At 36.6% G+C, this 25,965-nt stretch overlaps 1 protein-coding gene across 1 annotated transcript in view; it reads left to right on the top strand.

The window, feature by feature from the left end:
- The window catches only part of TYR (tyrosinase), a 111,686-nt gene extending 98,835 nt beyond the window's left edge, over window positions 1-12,851 (top strand). Inside the window, exons 4-5 of the mRNA XM_042905442.1 lie at window positions 3,571-3,752; window positions 12,340-12,851. Coding sequence (XP_042761376.1) covers window positions 3,571-3,752; window positions 12,340-12,569 — 412 coding nt within the window. The 3' untranslated portion in view covers window positions 12,570-12,851. The remainder of the gene's footprint in view (window positions 1-3,570; window positions 3,753-12,339) is intronic.
- The last annotated feature ends 13,114 nt before the right edge of the window (window positions 12,852-25,965 follow it).

Raw genomic sequence — 25,965 nt, 5'->3', positions numbered from 1 at the left:
CTTTAAGCTGTAATCTCTGTCATGATACTGGAGCTCTGTTGATTCATGGTAAAGTATTAAGGTGGGAGCATAGGTTGTGTTCTAAAATATTGTGATTAAATCAATCTTTTACTTGGCCAGTGTCTTGGAGCTGTGACCTTCATGAGTGTTTCTCCAATGGTATAGCTTTTCTTTCCCTGTTTCCTGTTTCTTTGGTTACAGCATTCCCAATTTATTCCTTGAAACCCTGGCCAATGTAGCCTGTGTTTTATTTCCCCTTAAATGAGACAGAAAAGCTGGAATCCCCTTCCTCTAGCTGGGATAGGCCTTTGGTCATCATTTCTTCTGAATTAAACAGGTTTGTTATGGAGAAGGCTGAGGGCTTATTTCATAATGGTACTTCTCTGCAGTCATCTATGCAGCTTTGGGGTGACAGTTTGTCCAGTGACTTCATTCTCTCATGGCCCAAGAAAATTTGTGGATTTTCCACTTGTCTAGCTTTTTCTTGCTAGACAAGAGGATGGGAGTGTCCAGGGTTTTTACATGTCAGACTTGAAACCAGAAATCTCATGTTACTTTTATACATAAAACATATCCTTTCTTGTTTGTATCCATGGTCATCTGTACCTTTTCTTAATTCTAGAAAACTGTCTAGATATAGTTGATATAAATCTTTGGTAGGAAGATAAGGTCTTCTGAAAATGGCAGTGTGATTATCTAACCTAAGCATCAGAATTCCAATGTGAGTCATTTTAGACATGGTTTGATGAAATTAACTGAAGATGAGTACCACCGATGAAGAATCTAATCGAGATTAATACCTTCATTTTAAAAGGGTGATAAGGTGGGTGAGCACATTAATGGTTTTATCCATTAAATCTTTTGGTGCTAAGAATTGATGTCCTTGTCCTACCTAGTGAAGAATTTTTATTTCTCGGCAGGAAAAAAAAAAGATTATTTATAAGCTGAACTACAGTAGTAATTTTTCTCAATTAACGAAAGGCACAATTTTTGCCTCAAGCCCTTATCTGGTAGCTCACTGGATATTGGGCTCTTTTGCAATCAAAGTTTAATAGGGATGGGGGAGAGATTAATTGGATCAAAAAGCCTCCTTCTCATTAAAAAAAAAAATAGATTTGCCAGTTGAAAAGCAGGTAAACATTGTGTAAGCGTGTTTAAATATTGTTTAAACATTAAATATTGCTTAATACAAATAAAATACCTTTTAAAATGTTATAATACAATTCTCTTTTTTGTTAAAATATATATGTACATATATGCACATTTTATAAACTAGATACAACAAATATGAAGCAATTATATGAATTTTTTTCTCCTCTCATTTTTGCCCATTTATGTTTTCTGAATTGTAAATAATGAATAAGTAATGCTTTCATGCAAGGAAAAAACTGCAGAATTTAAAACAAAAAAAAGCTGATTCATAAAACTTTAGGTCTTGAATAGAATTTGGGCCTTATTCGTTAAGCCAATTCCAAATTTCTTTAGTTGAGAAGGCACACACAGAAAAGCCAATCTTCCCATATCTTCTCCTTTTTCATTCCTGCTGGTCAGAATCATAACCTTTCTTAAAAAGACCCAGCTCAAATGTACATGGCTTTGGCATTTCTGTTATAGTATGTCTCAGGTCTCTCGCTAATTGTAAAGTTCTTCCAGTATAAAGTTAATAATGAGGAGGAGGGAGAAGAGGAAGAAGGGGATGAGGATGATGATGGTTTCCACTTACCATTTGTTAAGCAATTCAATGTACATCTTACTTATGTTATACTAATTAATCCATAAATATTATTCCCATTTCACAGATGAAGAAAAGGAAAATCAAACAAATTAGGAAACTTTTACAAATTTCCCTTGTCATAACCCATGGGACTCAGTTTTTTATGTAGGCTCTTGCTGCTCCAAACTTTGACTCATAATAAATACTGAATAAACTTATTTAGTAGTTGAGCTATTTAGAGATCATTTGGTATTTGTGGACCAGATTTTCAGTATTTATCAGTAACCTGCTGGTCCCTTGGTTAATTCACAATTAAAAGCCAACTTTAACCACAACTAGCATTTGAAGTCCAGATACTCTAAACAAATAGAACTATTTTCCAGTGTGGAAAAAATGAACTGCCATTCTGCATCATTGTTTTCTTCTTTATTTCCATTTTTTTTTTTCAATTTTTGTTTGTTTGAAGCATTATCGCTTTCCTTTTTAGACACCATCGCCAGGACAATGCACTAACTTTTTATCTCCTGGCACAAGTTTTATAGCTAAGTAACAATAGCTTAGTTATTTAGTACTTCCATAAATATTATCCCATTGGATAATCCCTTTGGAAATAGGGCAAATATTACTGCTTTCATTTAAGGACGAAGAGGCTAGATCTCCAAGAACTTTAGTGATTTGCTTAGAGATATACAGCTTTTAAAACACAGAGCTAGGCCTTAAGGGGAGTTCTCTGACTTTAGGTCTTGTGTCCTTCCCTCTATTATATAGCCTGATAATACAAAGCCATTCTCTTTGTCACACTTTTAATCATACACTATAAATTCTTCCATAGGTTAAGTTTCTACTTTGTTCTTAATCTTTTTAATCTCTTAATTGTTTATCTTTTGTTCTGTCATAATTTTTAATTGCACACAAGAGACTAACTCTGGTTGATTTAAACAGAAAAAGAATTTGCTAAGAAGATATTGGATAGCTCAGGAAATCATGGAGAAGCAGGTTCAGAAATGAGTGGGAACAAGGGAAGAGGGGAGTAGCAGCCAAGAGTTCTGCTAAAACCATGCTATAGAACACAGGATATTCCTTTCCTGGTACTTCTGGTCTTATAATCCCTAAAAACTAGATGTTGTTATCACAATTGTCTTCCCACTACCAGAATAATTTGTCATTGTCCTTGCTAGTGACAAGATAGTATGTCACTATCTTCTGTTTCAAAGTCTTGGATGAATGTATGATTGAGTATGAATCATATGGTCATACTCTAGCTTAAGGGGAAGATGGAAAGCCAAGTCCAGGTATTTTTAGTCTTCATTATGAGAGGTAAGCTCTTTCTCACCCCAAGTCTCATTGAGCATATACTTCGCCAAACAGAACAAGATGGTTGAAATAATTGAAAGTCCCCTGCCATGACCAAAAAACAAAAAGCAAAAAACAAACAAACAAAAAAACAAATTTTAGTACTGATTCCAACTTAGTTTTATGTGTTCTTTCTTTAGGCTAACTTTCTTTGAAACAAGAAACATATTTAATTTACAACTCTGATTCAGTTGTCATTCAACCAATAATTACCCTTGTTCTGCAGCATTCTGAAAGGTCTAAACTTGTCATGTAAAGTTCACTTACCTAAGAAATTCCCTTTCCATAGTTACCCTCTCATATTTCTTTCAAGTGAGTGAGCTTCATCAGGGGCTGACAGAATGAACTAGTGCTTTCCAAAATATTTTCAAAGCATAAAAAATATATTTGGCATCCTTCCATGTCTTGGAATTTTAAGATATGCCTGGTTATTTTACTTTAAGAATTATAAATATTTCTCTTATAAACATGTTTCTGAGTCTGAATAATCCTTTCCTCTACAGTATTTTTGAACAATGGCTCCGAAGGCACCATCCCCTTCAAGAAGTTTATCCAGAAGCCAATGCACCCATTGGACACAACCGGGAGTCCTACATGGTTCCTTTTATACCTCTATACAGAAATGGTGATTTCTTTGTTTCATCCAGAGATCTGGGCTATGACTATAGCAACCTACAAGATTCAGGTAAAGTTTAATTTCTTTCATATGAAATGATGAATCTTGTGTGACCAATATCTTTTGAGAGACTATATAACCTTTTGTTTTTACAATGCTATCCCCAAAGCCTTTAAATTGGGAAAGCATACTACAAACCTTAATTTATCACTAATTTATTATTACATGAACTAAGTTGCAAGAATCTTTAAATTCACATCTATTCTGCTTAATATAGGGCATTTTGCATATGGCAGCCATGGAAAGGACATTACAATTAAAATCAGAAAGGAAAAAGAGGGTTTAAGACATGACTCTATCAGCTGACTGTAAGGTGACCTTGGAAATTTTTCTTCACGCTATGAATCTCAGTTTTTTAACCTGAAATATTGGGGTCAGAATACTTCAAAGAGATATTGTGATAATTAAATGAATATGATGTATTAAAGAGTCCAGTGTGGTGTGACAAAAGATAAATGTCTTGTAGTTTTAGGGAAGCATGGGCATCTCTGTTGGTTCAGTGTCTGACTCTTGATTTTGGCTCAGGTCATGATTTCATGGTCGTGGCATCAAGCCCTGTACTGATCTATGCTCAGCTCGGAGCCTGCTTGGGATATTCTCTCTCTCTCTCTCTCTCTCTCTCTCTCTCTCTCTCCCCCCGGCCCCTCTGCCCTTCCCCTGCTTGCACACACACTCTTTCTCTCCTTCCAAAATAATAAATAAGTAAATAAATAAATTTTAAAAATTACCAACAAAACTTGTGGATGTTTTAATTTTAAGCCTAATTAATAATAACAATAATAATAAGAAGAACAACAATAAGAGAAAGAAGAAGAAGGAGGATTAGGAGGAAGAAGAGGAGGAGGAAAGTCAGGAGGAGGAAAAAGAAGAAGAATGATTAAAATGATAATTTCTATGACCATGATTAAGCTAATAATATAAAACTCTAAGATGATAATTATATTTGGGCTTTAAATAATCTTCCTGAGTAGAAATATCAATATCTTCCTAATAAATGTGGTACAGGTAACAATGTCTTCCCCCACCCAAGAACCCGCTACATGCAGATCTCGCACATGTGTTACTAATCAATCATACATTAGGGTTAGTATTAGTATCTCTAGTAATAGGTGATCCCACTGATACTGTGAGAGTTTAAATGACTTTCCCAATATCATACACCAATATGTGGAGGAGGCAGATTTCAATACTGTAAGGCCCTCTCTTCATTTCACTACACAATGCTTCTACTCTAACACAGGAGTATCAACATCCAAAAACAGTAGAAAAACAAAACAAAACAAAACAAAACAAAAAACAATAACATATGGCTTGTGAGTAAGAGGTATTCAATAAGCAGTGATGTTTCATTATATTCATTGATAATTCATAAAAATTATAATTCATAAAAACAAGTAAATTAAACATATTAATGACATTTACCAACTTCCTACCTCTTGTGCTAGATTCTAAGGACATAAAGGACTGACATAGTTCCAAACTTCAAGGAGCTCTAAATTCAATGTGGAAGTCAGGCAATTGTGCAAGAAAGTACAAAACATCAGTCTGTGTTAAGTGCAGCAAAAAAGTCATAAACAAAATCCAACAGAGGAGCACAGAGGAGAAAGCAATGACTTCTGAATAACTCAAGCTATTGAGTTGAATAACTCCCTGAATAACTCAAGGAGAAAGACAAGACCTTGAAGGATGAACAGGGCAGAGGATACTATAAATGAAGATAATAACAAGAAAAATAGAGGTGGAGAATGTACAGTTTATTTACAGAATGCTAAATTCTCCTATTTGAGTAGTATAGGCAATGGAAAATTACCCTGAGGAAAGAAATGAAATCATTTAATAATAGCTAACACATACTGAGTATTTTTTATGTGCCAGAAACTCTTTTAGGTGTGCTGTGTGCATTATTTAAACTTCATAACTAGCCTATGAATTAGGTACTATTATTTCTTTTTTCCTATTCAGATGAGAAAACAGAAGCCTAAAGAATATAAATAACTTGTCCAAGGCCATCTAGCTAGTATGTGGCATAGAAGAACCACAATTTAGGGCTACCAGGAGAACCTATATTTTATCAACATTTACCTGCCCTTTGGGGATCACTAGTTGAACAAATATGGCTTTGATTAACCTGTTTTGATTTATCTGAAAATCACAGGCAATGGAAGGAATACTAAAATGGCTGGCTTTGGAAATCAGTTATTTCAAAACCTTAAGATCACTGAGAATGGGAAATTTTGCAAAGAGCAGAGATGTGGTAAGGGGAGGGCTTTCTGCAAGTCAAAAAAAAAAAAAAAAAGACAGTCTCAAGTAACATGTTTTCCCTTCCATCTATAAACACCCCACCATACATAAAGAAAGAACCGTATTTGTAATGGCTTTTCAAATATTCACCACTTAGCATTTTATGATTTCCATTTCCAAAACATGCCATATTCTTTCATGGGCTCATGCTTTTAAACATGCTGTTCTCTCTGGCTAAATTTTGACCCTGTTTATCAATTTGTCAAACTCTCAGATATTAAATCATTTTATGCATATATGTAGTCATGTTTAATCATTCCTTTATTAGCGTTACATGGTAATTTTTTATGTATGAATCTTTCCCCACTCCACCTTGACCTTGTACTCTACAAGATTAGAATTGATATCTCTCAAGCTTCTCTAGTTTAAATATCAAATGATATCTGGTTATTGGGGTGAAATCAATGAATCAATTTGAGTACAAGTGATATTGGTCATGAAAGATAATATCTCTTAACCAATATAAGTAAAGCTTGCTAGAAAAATGTCAGCCCTCTTAATACTCAGGTCATTTTTAGACATGTATTTTTAACATATTTCAAGCCTTTGATCACACTAGGTATTTTCTAGGTGGTGTTTTTGATTTATTTATTATTTCTACATACATTCAATAACTACTTTGAACAAAGCATGTTCTTACATACGATGGATACAGTGGTAAACAACATAGTCTCTACCTTTATGGAGTCTACATACTAATGGAAGACCTTAAACAATTACTTACCTAATGACTTATTTATTTGGAGATATACCTATGTCTAGGGGTCAATGAAGCGATATTTCAGAGGATATCGGCATGAAAGGGAGAAGTGATTAGTTGAAAAGAGGGGGGTCTTGATTGCAGATGTTGGCCATAGTGCTAAAATAACAGAAGCCATTGATAAATTTTAAACAGATTGTCTTGAGTTTTTTAAAGATTACTGTTACTGCAGTATGTAGGGCATTTTGTAGCAGTTGCAAAGCACATTCAGGGAAGGTGGTGAAGATGCTATTACAAGAGTCCAAGAGGTAGGTAGGTTGGCAGAAAACATGAAAGAATTTGATATTATTTTGAATTTATAAAATGTACAGAACTGGGAAAATGATTCCAAGGTGATAATCATGGATTCATATGAATCATAGGAGGTGAGAAAGAAGGAGATGTTAGGGATGCCTTTAAGCTTTCTGGCCTGTGAATATGATGCATGGTAATACTGTCACTGAGACAGTATCAGTAAGAGCGAGGCCAGACATGGTGGGAATCTCATTTGCATTTGTTATACAGTGAAATGGGATGATAGGAGACATCAGAGTAAATATGTCTCTGGGGCAGTTGGTTGGCCTTGAAATTCAGAAGACATTCTGGGGGCACCTGGGTGGCTCAGTTGGTTAAGTGTCCTACTTCAACTCAGGTCATGATCTCATGGTTCATGGGTTCAGGCCCCGCGTCGCACTCTGTGCTGGCAGCTGGGAGCCGGAGACTGCTTTGGATTCTGTGTGTCTCTCTCTCTTCCCCTCCCCTGCTCAATGCTCTCTGTCTCTCAAAGACGAATAAATGAAAGAAAGAAAGAAAGAAAGAAAGAAAGAAAGAAAGAAAGAAAGAAAGAAAGAAAGAAAGAAAGAAAAGAAAAGAAAAGAAAGAGATAGTAATAGGATATAGGTTACAGACATCAGCAGGTAAATTATTATCTCTGCTAATCTGCACAATCTTATGTAGTAGTGATTTTTATTTTGTTTTGCAAGTAAATTGAGAACAGAAAGATAAAGTGGCAAATTCTAAGTCATCAAGCAACTAAGTGGCTGATACTGAATCCCAAACTAATTTTCTCCCCCATTATGCCACACTAGACAGGGTCCTCTTTAGTCCCTATATGTCTTGTATATTATGTTCCATCTCATTGTTCCTTCTCTGTAGTCCAAATGAGTACTTTTTACTGAAAAGCCAACAAAATCTATCAGAGGAGAGAAGGGAGAGGGGGCTCAAAAAGTCACATTAGGGGATTTAGCTATTTATTATTTATTTCTACTTAAATATTTAAAAAAATAAAGTTGATTTGAGATGTTGTATCTGTTTAGGGTACTTTTCATACAGCTATGGATATATACCATTAATTTTAGAAAAGTTTGGCTTTAAAATCAACAATAGCAACTGCCTGTTTTCTAGTTTATGAATTATTCTATTGCTTCTGTTGTACATTCAAGGAGTTTAAAATTTATTCTTATTTATTGCTAAATTTTAGGCCTACTAAAAAAAATTTTTAAAAACTGCTTCATGTAATTTAGTTCAAGAAGTTTTTTATTCATCATTCAAGTACTCATGTTTGTAATTACTTAAGTGTTTTCTGTAAAAGGCAGCTGAGGTCTGGCATTTGTCAAACATTTTCTCTTATAACCGAATTTAGTGATGCTTTTAAAAATTGAGCAGCAGGTGATTTTGTTTGCATGCATAACTGATTAAAAGGCGAGAACAAAAAGCTTTGTCAATAAAAGGCTGTGTCCTTAATGCTGTTGGAAAATGCGATCCTGCTTTCTGTATGATACTGCTCTATCGAGAGCTGCCTTATCCCAATATATCCCAAAAGACCTTAACATTTGATGTTAAAAATGAGAGGAGGAGACACAATGACAGTAACTAGAGTGTCCCATTCTGCAGCTGAGATTTGATAATGGGGCTTCTATCACTCACAAATGTGTTCAGTAGCCATGCTTGCCTATGTGTATACATCAGTGCATACTGTTCCTTTTTTCCTGGGATGGCTTGCCACCATGTGCCATCATGATGGCTTGCATCACATGCAGCACATGCATGATAGTCTTCTGGGAGGCCACCCTTGACTCCCCAGACAGATATGAGCTCTTTCCACCATGATTCCATTGTATCTTTTGGTTACTTCCATCATTACAACATCACTCTTGAAATAATTTATTTACTTGCTACTCTCCTCTTCCAGTTATGGTTTCCTTCAGGCCAGGGATTCTACTTGTTTATCTTTTAACTTACAGTGCTAAGACCACCACTTGGCATGTAATGTGTCTCAATGAATATTTGCTGTATGAATGAATGAATGAATGAATGAATAGAAGAATGAAAGATAAAACAAGACATAATACTTGCCTCTCAAGAACTTATGATTAAGCCTGAAAATACATATAATACATATAAATAATTACAACACATAGACAATGGTGCCAAGTGTCACAAGTGAACAAAGAAAGAAATAGTCTGAGAATCCAAAAGAGAGCTGACTTGAATCAGTAATCAAAGCAGTTTTGAGAGAGAAAGCTCTTATTAGAAGCTGGTTCAACTGAAATATTGTTGAAATTATTATGGAATAACAACAATCATTAACAGTTATAAATTTCTTTCTATGTGCTAGGCATTTTACCAAGGGCTAATTTAGGTAGCCAAAGATAGAACAATTATGATATAAAAAATAATTTAAAGGTGTACTCTTTGGGTTCCAAAGAAAGTAGCTGAGAAAGAAAGTCTGAATTTTAGTTTAGAGCCATTGAGAAATACAAAGAGTGTTTCAAAGAAGTCCATTGGTAGCAGTAAAAATTGAGACCACTTAGAGTGAACTGAAGTAGAGAAATTTTAAGAGAGGCTGAAGAGCAGCACAAAGAAATAGTACTTTAAAATTGTGACTTGAGCTGAGCCTGAAATAGAGGAAATCATATTTATTATGGAATCTCTATGTACCCTGCATTTTGCTAGACATTTTAAACATACTTTATATATTGAAGTGACTACTAGCAATATAAGCCAGGCATTTGGAGTCCCATTTTCAAAATAATTTTAAATATATTGAAAACAGTAACTTTTTGATATTTCTTTTTAATTTTAGCTTTTTTGCTTTCATTGCTTAGATTTAAATGTCAAAGTTCTAAATATTTTATATAATGTATTTGGTAATGTTTATCCTTTGTAAGTTGTTGTCCCTTCCTGATGAAGAGAAACTCTAAATTGCAACACTGTTCAAATTAGGCTTAATGAGTTCTAGGAATTTTAGAGGTAACTTAGTGACAGCTGGCAAAAAGATGGTGTCAAGGACAGAAGGAGAAATGGACAGGGTTTTAATCCTATTAAATAAAAAAGAACATTCCTATTTTAACCATTCTGAACATTCTGAATCATTTTAAATTTTATTTCATGTTGCTACCCATGATTTCCAAGATATGTTATTAAATAAACATTCCTTTTCTCATTGGTTTGTGAATCTCATTTTTATTATACATGGAGTTTACATATACATAAAACCTTGGTTTGCGAGCATAATTCATTCTGGAAACACGCTTGTCATCCAAAGCACTTGTATATCAAAGTGCATTTCAAGAACCATTGGCTCAGTTGTGATCATAGGACATTCAGCATCACATAGTCATATTGTAAGATATCACTCATTTATCAAGTGAAAATTTATTACAAATGTTTGCTCATCTTGCAGAACACTAGCAGAACAAGTTACTCATAATAGAAGGTTTTACTGTAGTTGCAATTCCAAAATTTCCTAAGGTTTCTACTCCATCTTTTATTGTAGTGGACATATAATTAACTTTTTTAAATAATCAGGACTTTCAAAAATGCAAATGGCATAAACTCCATAGGAATGAGATTAGATTAAAAAATAAAGGTATTTTTTGGTTTAAAAAAATCCAAGGAGGGATGAACACTCAAACTCTGGGAAAGGCAGAAATGCAGCTGAGACTGAGGAAGAGCAGGAACCAGGGAACTAAAAGCCCTAAAGACTCTCTGTCTCTCTGTCCCTTTGTCCCTCTCACTGTCTCTCCCATTCTCTCTCATCTCTATTTCTTGGAGTGCGTTCATCCTGTCTTCTACAGGTTGAGAAGTCAGGCTGTCATCAGTTCCCAAGACACCTGGCAACTGCAGCACAGTAAATTCTGAGAAGTGATTCTGATTGGCCCATCTTGAGTCAGTGGTCTACCATGTACCAATCAACTATGACCAAGGAAAGAGTTTTCAAAGAATGTTATAGCTCCTGCATCAGTGAGGGTGGGAAGGTAGGGATTGAGAGCAGATGCAGGTTCAAAGACCTATGGCTTAAATAAGTTACTTTATTTATTGCTCAAATAGCATTTTTGGTGTGTTGTTGAACATCAGCTCCATAATTCCAGGGTCCGGAGCTCTTCTTTCTTGTTTCCACAAGACCTAGGGCTTAATCTGGACCACATGGTCCATGATGGCTCATCAACACACTATCTGCATTACCACTAAGCAAAAAGAAAAAAGGAAAAAGGAAAAGATACATTTTTTTTCCTTTTAAGGAAAATGCCCCAAAGTTACATATATTGTTTTCGCACAAGACTTGAGTCACATAGACATCATTTGCTTCAAGGTAAGCCCAAGATGCACTCTCTTCTTTGTATACAAAATGAATAGGAATATCTTAGAGTCTCTTATAAATAGTGATAGGTATTTTTAAATCAACCAAAAGGATACAATAAATTATTAACTACAAGGGAAAAATAACATAAGGAAATGTAACCATTCCACTGTGAATATTATTTATATACTAAAACTAACGAAGGGGTGCCTGGGTGGCTCAGTCGGGTAAGCATCCGACTTCAGCTCAGGTCATAATCTCACAGCTTGTGGGTTTAAGCCCCCTATTGGGCTCTGTGCTGACAGCTGAGAGCCTGGAGCCTGCTTGGGTTTCCATGTCTTCCTCTCTCTCTCTCTGCCCCTCCCCAACTTGCGCTATCTCTCTCTCTCTTTCTCTCTCTCTCTCTGTCTCAAAAATAAATAAAAATTAAAAAAATTAAAACTAATGAAAATCCAAGATGTGGATTTCACCCCAAATCATGATGTTATTGTGCCAAAAAGACTTAGGGAAGAAAAGGGGAGTTGTAAGATAACAAGAATCATTACTTCTCTATGAAGAACTCCAGATATAAACTTGATGAATTAAAAGATGGTAATATTTTCCTATTATTTTGAAATATGGAAGCAAATATCAGAATAAAGAACTAGAAATTACAATAGTTGACTTGGTTGTAGGCACTACATAAATTACAGATCAGTTGATTGATTGTTATCAATCAACTTTAAAACATTCCAGCAAGGTGGTATTATGTTCCTGCCTTCCTGATAAAGAAACGAAGGTTTAGGAGTATTAGGTGTGAATTTTCTGAGCTCTTATAGCCACTAAGTAGCAGAGCTGGCATTCAAACCCAAGTGTCTGACTCCACAGTACTCTGCAAGGATAATTAATGATAATGATGATGATGATGATGTTAATGATGATGCTGATGCTGATGATGACAACAGTAAAAACACTGGGATATCTTTCTGTTTCAGAACGGGACATTTTTCAAGATTACATTAAGCCCTTCTTGGAACAAGCAAGTCGGATCTGGCCATGGCTCATTGGGGCTGCTGTGGTAGGCTCTGTCCTCACGGCTGTGCTGGGAAGGCTCACTAGCCTATTGTGTCATCGTCGCAAAAGAAAGCAGCTCCGTGAAGAAAGACAGCCCCTCCTCATGGAAAAGGAGGATTACCACAGTTTGTTGTATCAGACTCATGTATAAAAAGCTTAGGCAATAGAGTAGGGCCAACAAGGCTGACCTCACTTTAACTCAAATGATGTTCAAGTCCCCAGGGGATGTTCCAAGAGCAGTCCCCGGTATTGGTTTGTGAAGACTTACCAGAATTGCCATCTAATACAAAAGGTACCCCTCCTCCAATTCAGGGAGAATACACCTGTGCTTGCCTCACTGCCTTTTGATCCCTTTGACAGTTTTCCTCAAACCCATATTTCTAACAAAAGGATGCCATTTGGTAATGAGTAACTGCTACTTGTATCTGAATGAAAGTGCTCTCATAAAAATGTGGGAATAATTTTGATTTTTCCTCCTGATTGTTTAATGAAATGTTTCTTTTTTATTGTTTTCTTTCTTTGATTTTAATAAAATGGTAACAAATTGACATAAACTGACTCCTTTGAGCTTGGGAAGTACATTTTTGTTTTCCTCAGAAAGCATGTTTCCTTTATATTTTACATTCTTGCTCCAAAATGTATTAGGAACTTCAAATAAACAACAACCTTTAGCTCTTTCCTTCCATAGTTCTGAATATGTGTTCGATGATTCACTGAAAATAAAGGCCCCACCCCTACAACAAATATGGCTAAGTTCCTGTCCCAAGATGTACTCATTAACTATGCTGATCATGGTGATAACCCTATTAAAAGCTTTTTTTTTTATCTTCTAAGAAGAATTTTATTAGAGAATATTTAAAATGCTAGGAAACATTTGAAGTTTGAGAACCATTATGTGAATTGCCTGGCTGCAGTTCTAATAAAATAAGACTTGTTTCTCTTGGCTGTTAAGACCCTAAATTAGGATATACAGATAATCCTGCTGCTTGAATTTTTGGGTCTCACTGAATTTCTAAAAATAGTACAGTTGATACTACATTTCTATTATAGCTATGCATACATAGCATAAAAGACAAGGTCCAGCTGGTGGAAGTTACAGGGGACCATTTTGGTTCAATAAAAGGAAAAACTGTCCAGTATTCAGAGCTTTCCACAACCAAAAGGGACATCCTTAGGAAGTAATAAGTAGTTGTCACTATAGTTCTTCACATATACGCTGGATGGCTAATGCAACTTGAATTCTATAAAGAGAATTTAAGTATTAAGTTTATAGTAATACCTATTTAAATTGGCTCAGGACTCTCAATTCCCCATTCAGAAACAAGGTCAAGCATTCTCTATAAAAAGTCCCTGTGATTCTACCATAGTATTTCATATGTCACCAGATTCTAATTTCCACTCTCACTGGATATCCAAACTCATTTGCACTGTACTGATAACCTCCATCTCTTTGTTTCTCTTATGCCTAATTAACGTTTGCTCAGCATTTTCAATATGATTTTGGTTTTACTACTTAATTTGCATTTCCCATCTCATCTCTGAACACTATCTTTCACTGTCTCTGGATGCCAAGCTTTAAAGACAGACGTGTCTAATTCAGGCTCCCAGAAAACTACCTGGTCCTGACACCTCAACGTGTACATGTCTAGGGGGAGCATTTGAAAGGAGACAAGCTTACCCGTATGGTACCTTTCAACTAAAATATTCTACAATTCCTAGAAGGTCTGAAGCATAGTGTTCAGATTGTTTATGAATGCATTTAAAAATGAATGGACTGAAAACCTTGAGCTCTTAAAAATGCCTTTATCTAGGAAAAAAGCTGACCTAAAGTCAAGATCACATAACTTTAAATCATTACATTTTATTTAGTCCCAATTTGGATTTCAAAGAAAAGCAAGAAAACAGCCTATTATACACACTGACTTAATGATCTCGACTAATTTTCATTTAGAAATAGAAATTCACAATTATTGCTGAGGTAATGTCTTTGACTCTCAGAAATCACTAATAGTTAATAAACTCAGTTATATAGAGTAATATTATCTTCTAACTCCCACTGTTTAGACTTGCTGACTAGCTTGTCTAATTTCAGCTGCTTCATAGAGAAAAGTCAGGCAAGGGATACGGAACAGCATACTTATTACTTAGACACTGAGGGTCTGTGGGACTAGTGGGTAAATACAAGGGATTTTATCCTGAACTTGGTACATTACCAGAAAAAAAAAAAAAAAAAAAAAAAACATTTAAAATAAATTAACAATGGCATCTGAGGACCAGATTCAATTTGGTTGGGAACTGGAACCAGTAAAACTAAGAACAAAAAGCGGGAAAAGAAATTTGGATAATGGTCTGCAGAAGATTGTGAGGAGGCAGTGACAGGGAATTTTGTTTGCCTTTTGTCTAATCCCAGAACACAAAGAAATTACTTAGGTAGGTTTCAGTTGAAAGCAAAAATTTTGGTCCAGGTGGTATTTTTAATCATTTTTACAAAGTACCTTGAATGAAAGTCCACCCTGGAAATTTTCATTGTTACTGACAGCGATCTGTAGAAAATCATTCTTTTCTGTATCACAAGACAATTCCCTCCTCTACCACTGCATTTTAACATAGAACATCGTTCTGTTTCTCTACAGGAGCCACATATTTACTTGTGTGTCAGCAGCACCATATCACACAGTGATTCTCAGTCTGGTTTTCTCAATAAGGTTCCAAAATTACCTGACACTTGAAGATACCTGGCAGGTTCATTAAATTCTAACCAACATTACATTCTGTGGCATTGTTTAAGAGTGTAGCTTTTCTAAATTGCTTCATTTCTGGCTCTGCTCTTTCACCATTGCCACGTTACAAGTCACATTTTGTTACAAAGAAATAAGCAGCTGCCACTCTTTTTGTTCCTCTTTCTGTGTTTTATTTAAAAAAAAAAGAGTATTTTTAGTAACCAACCTTTCCAACAAGTCAAATATATAATTCTCCACCTGTAGAAATAAATATGTGATGGGTACAAGTCATTTCAAGCAGTGTCTCTAGCAGGCTGACAACTGGCATTCATTGTGAATGTTTTAAATAGCCTTTTCCTTGTTTATATGGGCTTTGATTTGTAGGAGCAGTTTTCTTTGTCATCATAAAAAGGGCCTCTTTGGGGCCTCCTATTGTTAGCCTGTGCTATTTTGGAGGGCACATCAGGAGAACAAAGTTCCATGCTCCTTCTGATTAGACTCCTTCTGAAAGCTGCTGAAATGCAAGTAGAAGACGTTTTTTGTTTTTTGTTTTAACTTTATGTTGCTTATTTTCAAAAGCATTGGCTAGTTTGTACAATCATGAATATAAAATTGCCTATGGCAAACATGGGAGGTCTTCATGGCTTTCAAATCATTCAGCTTTTTAAAACTATATAGGAAGAATGCATTTCCTTGAAACAGAATCCTTATTAATACTCTGTACAGCCTGTGTTTATCTGTTTCATAAGTTCTTTTTTGTTTTTAATATTTATTTATTTGAGAGAGAGAGAGAGTGTGTGAGAGCTTGCGCGAGAAGGGGAGGGGCAGAGAGAGAATCTCAAGCAGTCTCCCTGCTGTTAGCACACAGACCAACATGGGGCTCAGGCTAGATGCCACTAACCAAACCTTGAGGTCATGACCTCAGTCAAAATCAAGATTCCTAGGCTTAACCGACTGAGTCACCCAGGCGTCCCCATAAATTCTTAAACAAAATGTAAGAAGTCATTCTTACTGATGAGGGACCATAAGGCAAGCTGACAGGCCGCAAACACCCCATCCCACCCCCAGGTATGATATTCCTCAGGCACTCCTGGCTGCCCAAGAATAAAAGAAAGGGGAAAAACAAATGGTTAACTGATAGAGATCATAGTCCTGCAGGACCTGACTCTTCATCTATTTACAAGTATCTTAGTAAATCACAAGAAAAAGGCAATCTTATCAACAGCCTAATCTCGCGAAACGTAAACACTGTTTCTTGGAGCCTCAACATCACCCCTCTGTAGTGATGTGGGAAACAAGGCAGAAGGAAATGGCAGACAGAACTAGATTTCTTTATAATCTGCAGCCCACTGACAAATACTTGAGGCTCAGAGTAAAGCATTTCTCCAGGAACTCCCTACTGTCTTAATGCTAATGATTTTCTAGAGGGCAAACAACCTTAGCTTGACAATAGCTAGGCCTCCACTATCCTGGGAGTCTTCTTTAGTATATGAAAATCGCACTGGAAGCTTCCCCTGGACGTTACCTCCCCCAACTCCATAGCATATAACCAGTCTCTCCTCATGGTCTTGGGGCAACTCTTCCCGCCATGGGTCCTGTCCCAGTGCTTTCATCAAACCACCTATCTCCACCAAAAGATGTCTTCAAGAATTCTTTCTTGGTTGTTGGCTCCAGACACCACTATCACCCCCAAAAACCTCATCACTTGTAACTTCATGTTAATATACCAATGCCTGTGTGTTTTATAACCATGATCGTAGTGATTTCTAATTTCTTATTTATTTATTTTTGAGAGCGAGTGCACACGCAAGTAGAGGAGAGGCAGAGAGAGAGAGGGAGACACAGAATCCGAAGCAGGCTCCAGGCTCTGAGCTGTCAGCACAGAGCTCGACATGGGGCTCGAACTCATAAACCTTGAGATCATGACCTGATCCAAAATCTGAAGCTTAATTGACTGAGCCACCCTGGCGCCTCTCTAATTCCTTATTTAAAGATAAGTAGCAAAGGTGTTGCAATCTAGTGAGTAGTTATGATGCTCCAAGAACTTCACTGAGCACTTCATATATGTGAACTCATTTATTCTTCATGTCATCAAAATGGGAATAAGTATTATTTGTGCTTTCAAATGAGGAAATGAACACTTAAATAGGGGACACACTTTACCTAGGCTTATATGTCTGTTCAGTAGTTTACGTAATTTAGCTGGGATTTCAATCCAATTCCTCCTTCATAATGACAAATTTCATCGTTTTTTTATTTAATTATGTTGACGTGCTGTCACTTGCCAATTCCTCACTACTGGACATTTAGGTTTTATCTAGTTTTTATTTTTATTTTTTAATTAATTTTCTTAAATTCCAGTATAATTAATGTACAGTGCTGAATTAGTTTCAGGTGTACAATATGGTGATTCAGCCATTCTATGTTTTATCTAGTTTTTAAATTATGTTTAGTGCCCACATGGAATATTTGGGTGTATTTGGCATCTAATTTCTCTTAAATTATTTTCCAGGAGTTCAATCTCTGGATCAAAGCAAATGAACAATTTTATGGCTTTTCTAATGAATTGCCACACTGCTTTTGAAAAGGGTTGCACAGATTTAAAAATGCAGAGACAAAATGTAAAAATAAGAGATCAAAAGGAATGAAGAAGAAAATGAAGAGGTGAAGAATTTAAAAGAAGGAAGAGTTGCAATTCTCTTTGAGAGGAACTGAAGACCCTAATTGTCACTTGGGAGTATTGCTTCTTTTCATAAATCTTTGTAGAATTATAATGTCAATTCAATGGGCATTTTCTCTCACTAAAATTAAAAGAAAATTCAGACTGAAGCAATTTTAGAGAGATAGAGCATAACATGAATGTAAATTGCTCTCAAAATGAGATGTTTTCAGAAATGTGTTCATCTTAGCTAGGTAGAGGCGTGTGTGCCTCAAGCTATCATGCAGGGAAACACAACAACAACAACAACAACAAACCCCAGCAACACTAGAAATCCATCCTTGGAAGAATAAGCACAAGGCATCAAAACAGTCTAAATCAACACAGAGGCAGGGTCAGCTATTGGGATAGATAATTGCAAATATTTGCAAGAATAATTGCAAAGCATAGATGTGTTTGTGTGTGTGTGTGTGTGTGTGTGTGTGTGTAGAGAAAATAAGAGTGAAACAGAGAAAATAAAGACTAAAATTTTTCACCTCTCTCCAATATTAGAATATTGTTGATTTCATTGTTATTGTCACTGTCATAAATTACCACAAACACAGTGGTATAAACAATACAAAATTGTTATTTTGTAATTCAGTAGATTATAAATCCAACATGGGTCTCACTGAGCTAAAACCAAGGTGGCAGCAAGACTGTGTTCTTTGTGGAGGCTCTGAGGATGATGTCATTTCCCTATGTTTTACAGATTCTCAACACCATCTAATATTCCACTCCTCCCTCCATCTTCATCTTCAAAGCCAGATTTGCGATACCACTCTCATAATTCTTTGGTAGTCATATCTTTGATTGATTTCAAAAAGAAATGGATAAATAAATTGAACTCTTGAAGTTCACCCATTAGATGAGGTGGTAGAGAGTCTCAACAAAATCTTGGCATGATAAAGACAAGTGTTGACAAACTATGGCCATCACCAAAATCCTGCCTGCCACCTGTTTTTGTAAATGTAGTTTTATTGGAACACAGCCACATTCATTCATTTATATTACATTCTGTCAATGGTTGTTTTCATGCTACAGTGATAGAGTTGAAAGTTTGCAACAAAAACCATGTGCCCACCGCACAAGCCTATATGATATTCACTATCTGGCCCATTACTGAAAATGTTTACTTGACTCCTGGCCTAAATCAAATTAAGAAATTCAGAGTGATGGAGGAGAAATAAATGTGGGTATAAAATCATGAAAGGAAATTCCACCCTAATACTGGCACAATCATTCATTTTCTTGTTATTCTATTGTTTTGCCAGTTTATTAAGATATAAAGTTCTTTGGTACAGAGAGAATCATAGATATAGATACAGTTATAGTTTGTATATATGCAGCTAGAACAGATATGAATAGTATATATGCATATACATTAATATTATTATATAAAAATAATAGTATTATAATAGGTTTATAAATATCTAAAAATTATAAGGAATTATTATAAGGAGTTATCTTATATATCTTATATTTTATATATTATATATCTTATATAACAATGGGTAATTATGAAATAACTCTAAAGCCCTTAGGGTAATTAATTCAGAAGGGAAAATAACAAGAAACTGGAATCCTAAGAACATAAGCTGAAATGTCTACACAGTATGAGTCTCTTTCATCAGGAAAGGCCAAACCCTGTTGAAAGGCCTTCCAATTGACTGAGTCAGGCCTGCTCAGAGTGATCTCCCTTTTGATTAACTTAAAATCAACTGACTAGGGCCTTTAATCATACCTACAAACTCCCTTCATGACAGCACTTGGATTAGTGCCTGACCAAATAACTGAAGATGTGTGTATGCTACTAAATGCTTCTTCCAACTTTGTGAGAGAATTTTCCTCGTGGTTCATTCTAGAAACATACTAGAAAAGAACTAGAAACATACATGTAGTTCAGTATAGCCACCTTGACACACATGGTGAGTAAACCAGATCCTCCTTACTCTGTGCCATTCTCAGGCCACAACTTCAAATGGACAAGCTGGCAGCTTTTGGGGGTGTGGTATGTGACAGACCCACTGGATCTTATGGTCATGTGCTCGTTGCCACATCTTCTTTGTTTTACAGTGTTAGAATCCTATGATCCCCACTGGAATCAGTTTTAAAACTACATCTACTATTGGTTCTGACTTACAGAGCACATACACTAGTGAGCTTCTCAGAAATACTGGTGCCCTTCTGAGAAATTCTTAATCCCATTGGTAAATGGAGATTTCTTGAAGCCTTACCATGAGACAGTCAGCAAGTGGTTTTTCCAGTATTACCTACCATATCCATGCTGGCCTGCCTTTTGATCTTTCCTCCACTATCAACATGGAGTTCTGACATTTCATTTTCATTAATGTGGGCCATCTTTTCCTCAAATATACAAGAGTGATCCCTGCAGCATGTTACCACTGTCTTCTGGGATCTTTTTCAAGAATGTTAAATTCTATATCGGGGGAGATGTTCCCATTTTGGTAAATTTTTCTTTCCCATCTTGATCAGCTTCCTCAGGATCCAGACTCCTATATATTCTCCTAGATCTTCCTGGGTATATATGAGCTAAATCTGTAACTCATTGGTGTGTATACTTTTTCCTCTTTTAACTCACCCAGTATGTCCCCAAGAAGTTTATGTTGTCACTTGACCCTATTATTGGTCAATTACTGGTCTGATGTTCATGAAGAGAATTAGAGGTAGGGACTGAAAGAGGTATGTGTTGTCTTGCATAGCAAAGTTGGCATCATTTTCAAACAAGAGGGGAGGACTAGCCTTTAAGAGGGATGAGTAGACCACTTTTGCAGCACAGAGAGTTGAGGGGAAGCTGAGGGTTCAAGATTTCTGAGTGCATCAATCGAAATGTCTCCATCTTGACTCAGGATTCCACTTAGTTCCAACCAGAGCCCTGATCTTTAGGTATCAGAATTGACAAGGTTGAAAATTCAAGCTTTGTTTCAGTTTCCCATTATTAGTAAGTCCTAGACTGATCATCTTGTGGTTCTATCCTCTGGTGGCAGGGGATGAAATCCTCTTTAGATTCTGCCAAGGAGGCTCTCTAGCTTTCACATATCAGCTTGAATTATAGGTTCACTGGCTTTCACAATTCAGCTTAAAATAACTACTACCAGCCTTTCATTGTCTTTTTTTTTCAATGCATCAATAGTGTTTAACAAGAGTCATTTGCCTTAAACTTCTCAAACTCCCTAAATTATGCTTTAGTTACAGGTGCATTTCATGCCATTAGCCTATTCCAGGTGAAGTTTGTAGTAACTACTCACTACAACAAGCTAGAGTTATCCACTCTCCAAGGATGACTAGGAATAGAGTGATAGAATCTTAATTGCCAATTAACTGGTAGGTTTTCCAACAGCAAGTTCCTATTTCAGAGCCTGCTTCCTAAGACCACTTCTGACACCAGATGTCTTCATGTGGTTTCTGCAGAGGTCTCAGCTGATCCTACAGCTATTTGAAGCTGACATAGTTCTTTCAAACTGTCCCACATCCAACCAAGGATCCATAACTTCAATTTATCCACCTTGTCTACTCATTGTGTATGAGCTGTCCCAGGGGAGGAAGTATAAATTTGGGCAAGAGATTCCCTTCCAGTTCCTGGCAAGGGATTCAGCTATGCACAATCTCCAGCCCACACTGCCAGTAGCTCGGGAAATGAGTGTCTCAGTCCTGAAGGAGCAATCTGTTCAGCACAACACAGCATCCCTAAGATACGCTTATCTTTCCATTCTTTCCTTATGACTTTTCTCTTCTAAAATTTCCACAATTATTGACAATTTTCAAGCTTCTATCTCTAGTCCCAGTTTCTTTTCAGATTTCCTGACAGACACCTCCAACAGCTTATTTTTTTTTTTATTTTTCATTTTTTTTTAGTTGAGAGAGATAGAGAGAGAGAGCATGAGTTGGGGAGACAGACAGAGGGAGAGAGAGAGAATCCCAAGCAGACTCCATGCTCAGCATGGAGCCCAATGCGGGGCTCGATCTCACAATCCTGGGATCATGACCTGAACCAAAATCAAGCATCGGACATTCAACCAACAGAGCCACACAGGGGTTCCCCAACTGCTTACTTTTTAATTTATATAAATATCCGGCAGGAATTAAAACTTACATTTAAAAATGAACTCTTGGGGCACCTGGGTGCCTCAGTCGGTTGAGCATCCGACTTTGGCTCAGGTCATGATCTCGTGGTTTATTAATTCAAGCCCCGTGTGAACAGCTCTGTGCTGACAGCTCAGAGCCTGGAGCCTGCTTCAGATTCTGTGTCTTCCTTTCTCTGCCCCTTCTCTGCTCATGCTCTATCTCTCTTTCTCTCCCCAAAATAAATAAACATTAAAAATAATTTTTTAATGAACTCTTTTTTGAACTTTTTAACATTTATTCATTTTTCAGAGATGGAGAGAGACAGAGCATGAGCAGAGGAGGGGCAGAGAGAGAGAGAGACACAGAATCTGAAGCAGGCTCTAGGCTCTGAGCTGTCAGCACAGAGCCTGATATGGGGCTCAAACCCACAGACTGTGAGATCATGACCGGAGCCAAAGTCGGAAGCTTAACTGGCTAAGCAACACAGCGACTTCTAAATGAACTCTTAATATCCTTCTAAAAATTACTTCCTTCTCCAAACTGGCACACATTAGTAAATGACACCTATGCCCTAGCTATTGAAGTCCCTTCTAATATCTCACCCCCCTTTTCCCTCCATCTGTAAGTAGTACTCTTGGTTCTACTTTCTTTTTTAAAAAAGTTTATTTAGTGTGTATGTATGTATGTGTGTGTGTGTGTGTGTGTGTGTGTGTGTGAGAGAGAGAGAGAGAGAGAGAGAGAGAGAGAGAGAGAGAGAGATGGGGCAGTGGAAGAGAGAGAATCCCAAGCAGGCTCCAGGCTGTCAGCATGAAGCCCAATGAGGCGCTCACCATGAAATCATGACCTGAGCCTAAATCAAGAGCTGAACTCTTAACCAACTGAGCCACCCAGGCACCCCAGTTCTACCTTGAGTACAGTGTAAAGTCTCCACTTATTTCTCACCTGCCCTCTTCATGAGAGTAAGCTCTGTGCTTCAGGTCTGGTCTAAGCCATCAGCATCTATCGCTCAACTACTGCAACAACCTCTGGCTGGATTCTACCTTCTTCACTTGCCTTTTTCTAATCCCCACAGCAATTGAAGTGGCTATTTTTAAGCATGCTTGTAACACTTCGGAAGGTTAACATTCCTCTCCGGTTAAATTCCAGGTCCTCAACAAGGTTTCCTTATTTGGGGCCTGCCTGTCTTTTCAGACCTACTTCATTCCATTCTGCTTTTTACCTGCAGTGCCACACCGTGGTTTGTTTTTCTTTGTCTTTTTTTTTTTTTTTTAGCTCATTAAAAGTGTCATTTTTTTCTGCCATCAGAGCACCTGTGATTTCACTCCACTCTTGCCCCAAATTCCTACTCATGCTTTAGATCTCAAATGCCATTTTCACAAAACAGCCTTCCCAGTCTGACTCAGATCTTTCTTCCCATAACCTCTCATCACGTATTTCAAGGCATTTACCACAGCTTTTCATTACAAAACTATTTGTGTACATGTAGTTTAATTTATTTCCTTCCACTATATAGCTCAATGAAGACAAGGCCTGCATTGATTTTCAGACATATTCCCAATGCCTGGACTCCAGTAAGTATGTAATAGATAGTAAATGGAAGAATGAAAGTGAAATCAACAAAACTTAGATCTCGGCAAATAGAGAAAACTAAAAACAGAATAAACACACTTTGTATATAGAAAATAATGTTAGCCCCCACTTCAGCATGGGACTTCCAAACATTCAGGGCTGCTGATAGTTCTGCAAAAGGTCCAGCTTGCAGTAAACTAAGTAATACTCCTGGGGCACCTGGATGGCTCAGTCAGTTGGGAATCCGACTCTTGCTTCTGACTCAGCTCATGATCTCATGGTTCATGAGTTTCTAGCCCCACATCAGGCTCTGCTCTGACAGCACGGAGCCTGGTTGGGATTGTCTCTCTCATCCTCTCTCTGTTGCTCTCTCATGTGCTCTCTCTCTCTCAAAATGGGTAAACATTAAAAAATAAATAAACTAGGTAATACTCCTAATAAAAGAAAATGGAAAAGCTGGTGAAAATAGTGAGCCCAAGAAGAGAGAAGTGCTCACAGGAATTGAAAGCACAATGATATGATAAATCTAATGGTTCCAGACGACAGTGTTCTTGGATCAGATGGTGAACATCCCCATTAGAGCTTTCATAGCATGATAAATCATGATGAAAAGGCCATTAATGATATACAATGCTGGAATAATTTATAAAAATAGTTTAGATCAGAACATTTCTTTGTAGAAAGCAATCAATAAAATCATGGGCTGGAATTAGGCATCCTGAGGCTTGTATTTGTGGGCATACAGAAGTGAATAGACACAGGTTCTGCTCTTATGATGTTTCAAGTCCAGGAAGAAATAGAAGAGATACTTACATGCACAAACTATAAAGATAAAGCAGATGTGGGCTGGGGTCAGTGGAGAAGAATTATAGGAGTTTAAAGACTTGGTGAACTTAATGTTTACAGCAGATTGTTTCTTTTTTTTTAATGTTTATTTATTTTTGAGACAGAGAGAGACGGAGCATGAACAGGGGAGGGTCAGAGAGAGAGGGAGACACAGAATCCAAGGCAGGCTACAGGCTCTGAGCTGTCAGCACAGAGCCTGATGCGGGGCTTGAACTCACGGATGGTGAGATCATGACCTGAGCGGAAGTCGGACGCTTAACCGACTGAGCCACCCAGGCGCCCCAGCAGCAGATTGTTTCATATGCCATGTCAAGATCTGGGCATATTATGCATTTGGTCTCATTCCATTGTCACTAAAATTCTGTGAGTTTAGTATTCTCCTTGCTTGAAAGAAAAGGAAGCTAGAATATCAAAAGGCTAATCAGCATACCCATACTGCTAATGTGGAGTTGGGATTCAAACCTATATCTGATTACAAAGTTCATGGATTTTCTAATGTACATTGGTATAGCTACTTGCCACATATATGTGATTGTGTGTTCTGTGTGTTTATGTGTGCATCTGCTGATAGCATTAAGAAAGTTCAAGGAAGTAATGACATTTGAGCTAATCTTTCTGCTTATGCAGATGACTGGTATGTCTTGAATCAAGGTTTGAATGTAAGACAGAAAAGAGTATGTGAGAAATTTGAGTTTATTTCCTTTGATAATAATGGAGCTTTTCTAGCAAAGCAAAACAAAACCCTGTTCTCCTCCTCCTCCTGGCTACAGGTCAGTGGGGTGAGCACTCTCTGAAACTTTTTGCTGTGATGCATCCTTAGTCAATGCCTAAAAGAATTTTGACTGTAGCCATCTATTAAGTAAAAAAGAAGGCCAGAGCTATGGATACCAAATATTCTTTATGAATACATGGAAATAATCATTTCTATTAGGTAATGTGAGAAGTCTCCAATTCTACTCTATATTTTGGCCAATGATTAATGCACTGGTATTGAAGTTGTATCTACAAGTAGGATATTAGCCATGGGAAGAGAAAAGGATAGATGCAAGAAATTTCAAAAAGGAAAAATTAAGAGGACTTGGTTTCATAAGTAACAGAGAGGATAATTCAAAATTAATATTTAAGTTTTGAAGTCTGATTATACCTTTTTCCTAACTAGTCAAATAATTAATGTGTAAGTCTAAAAAATAATCTTAGATCATAAAAATTATTAACAGATCCTTTTCGGTTTTTCTTTATAATATTTTTCTCTTTCTTGAGGACTATTTGAAGATTCTTTCTATGCTTAGAAGTACCTCTAGCAATACCCAGTATTTCCTTTTAGTATGCTCCTTACTTATAATAACAATAAGAACTAGATTTAATTTAGCAAGAAGTTACTGAGAACCTATTGAGAATCAGATATTTTGCTAGGAACCAGAATATAAAGATGATTAAGGTCCTAAGATTGTACACTTCATTAAAGAAATGAATAATTACTGGAGGTGTTAGGCATGCAGACAAGTAACTATGAAATTGTAATGGAAATATTATCACCTCAGAGCAATATCTTAAAACACATTTTCATAAATAAGATCATTATACAGAAAAAGTAACTAATTATCCTTAGTCCACTACCGGATTTCTTC

Source organism: Panthera leo, chromosome D1 (assembly GCF_018350215.1).
Source record: "Panthera leo isolate Ple1 chromosome D1, P.leo_Ple1_pat1.1, whole genome shotgun sequence".
Classification (NCBI taxonomy): domain Eukaryota; kingdom Metazoa; phylum Chordata; class Mammalia; order Carnivora; family Felidae; genus Panthera; species Panthera leo.
The sequence above is the reverse complement of the archived record's forward strand: the minus strand, read 5'-3'. Positions and strand labels throughout refer to the sequence as shown.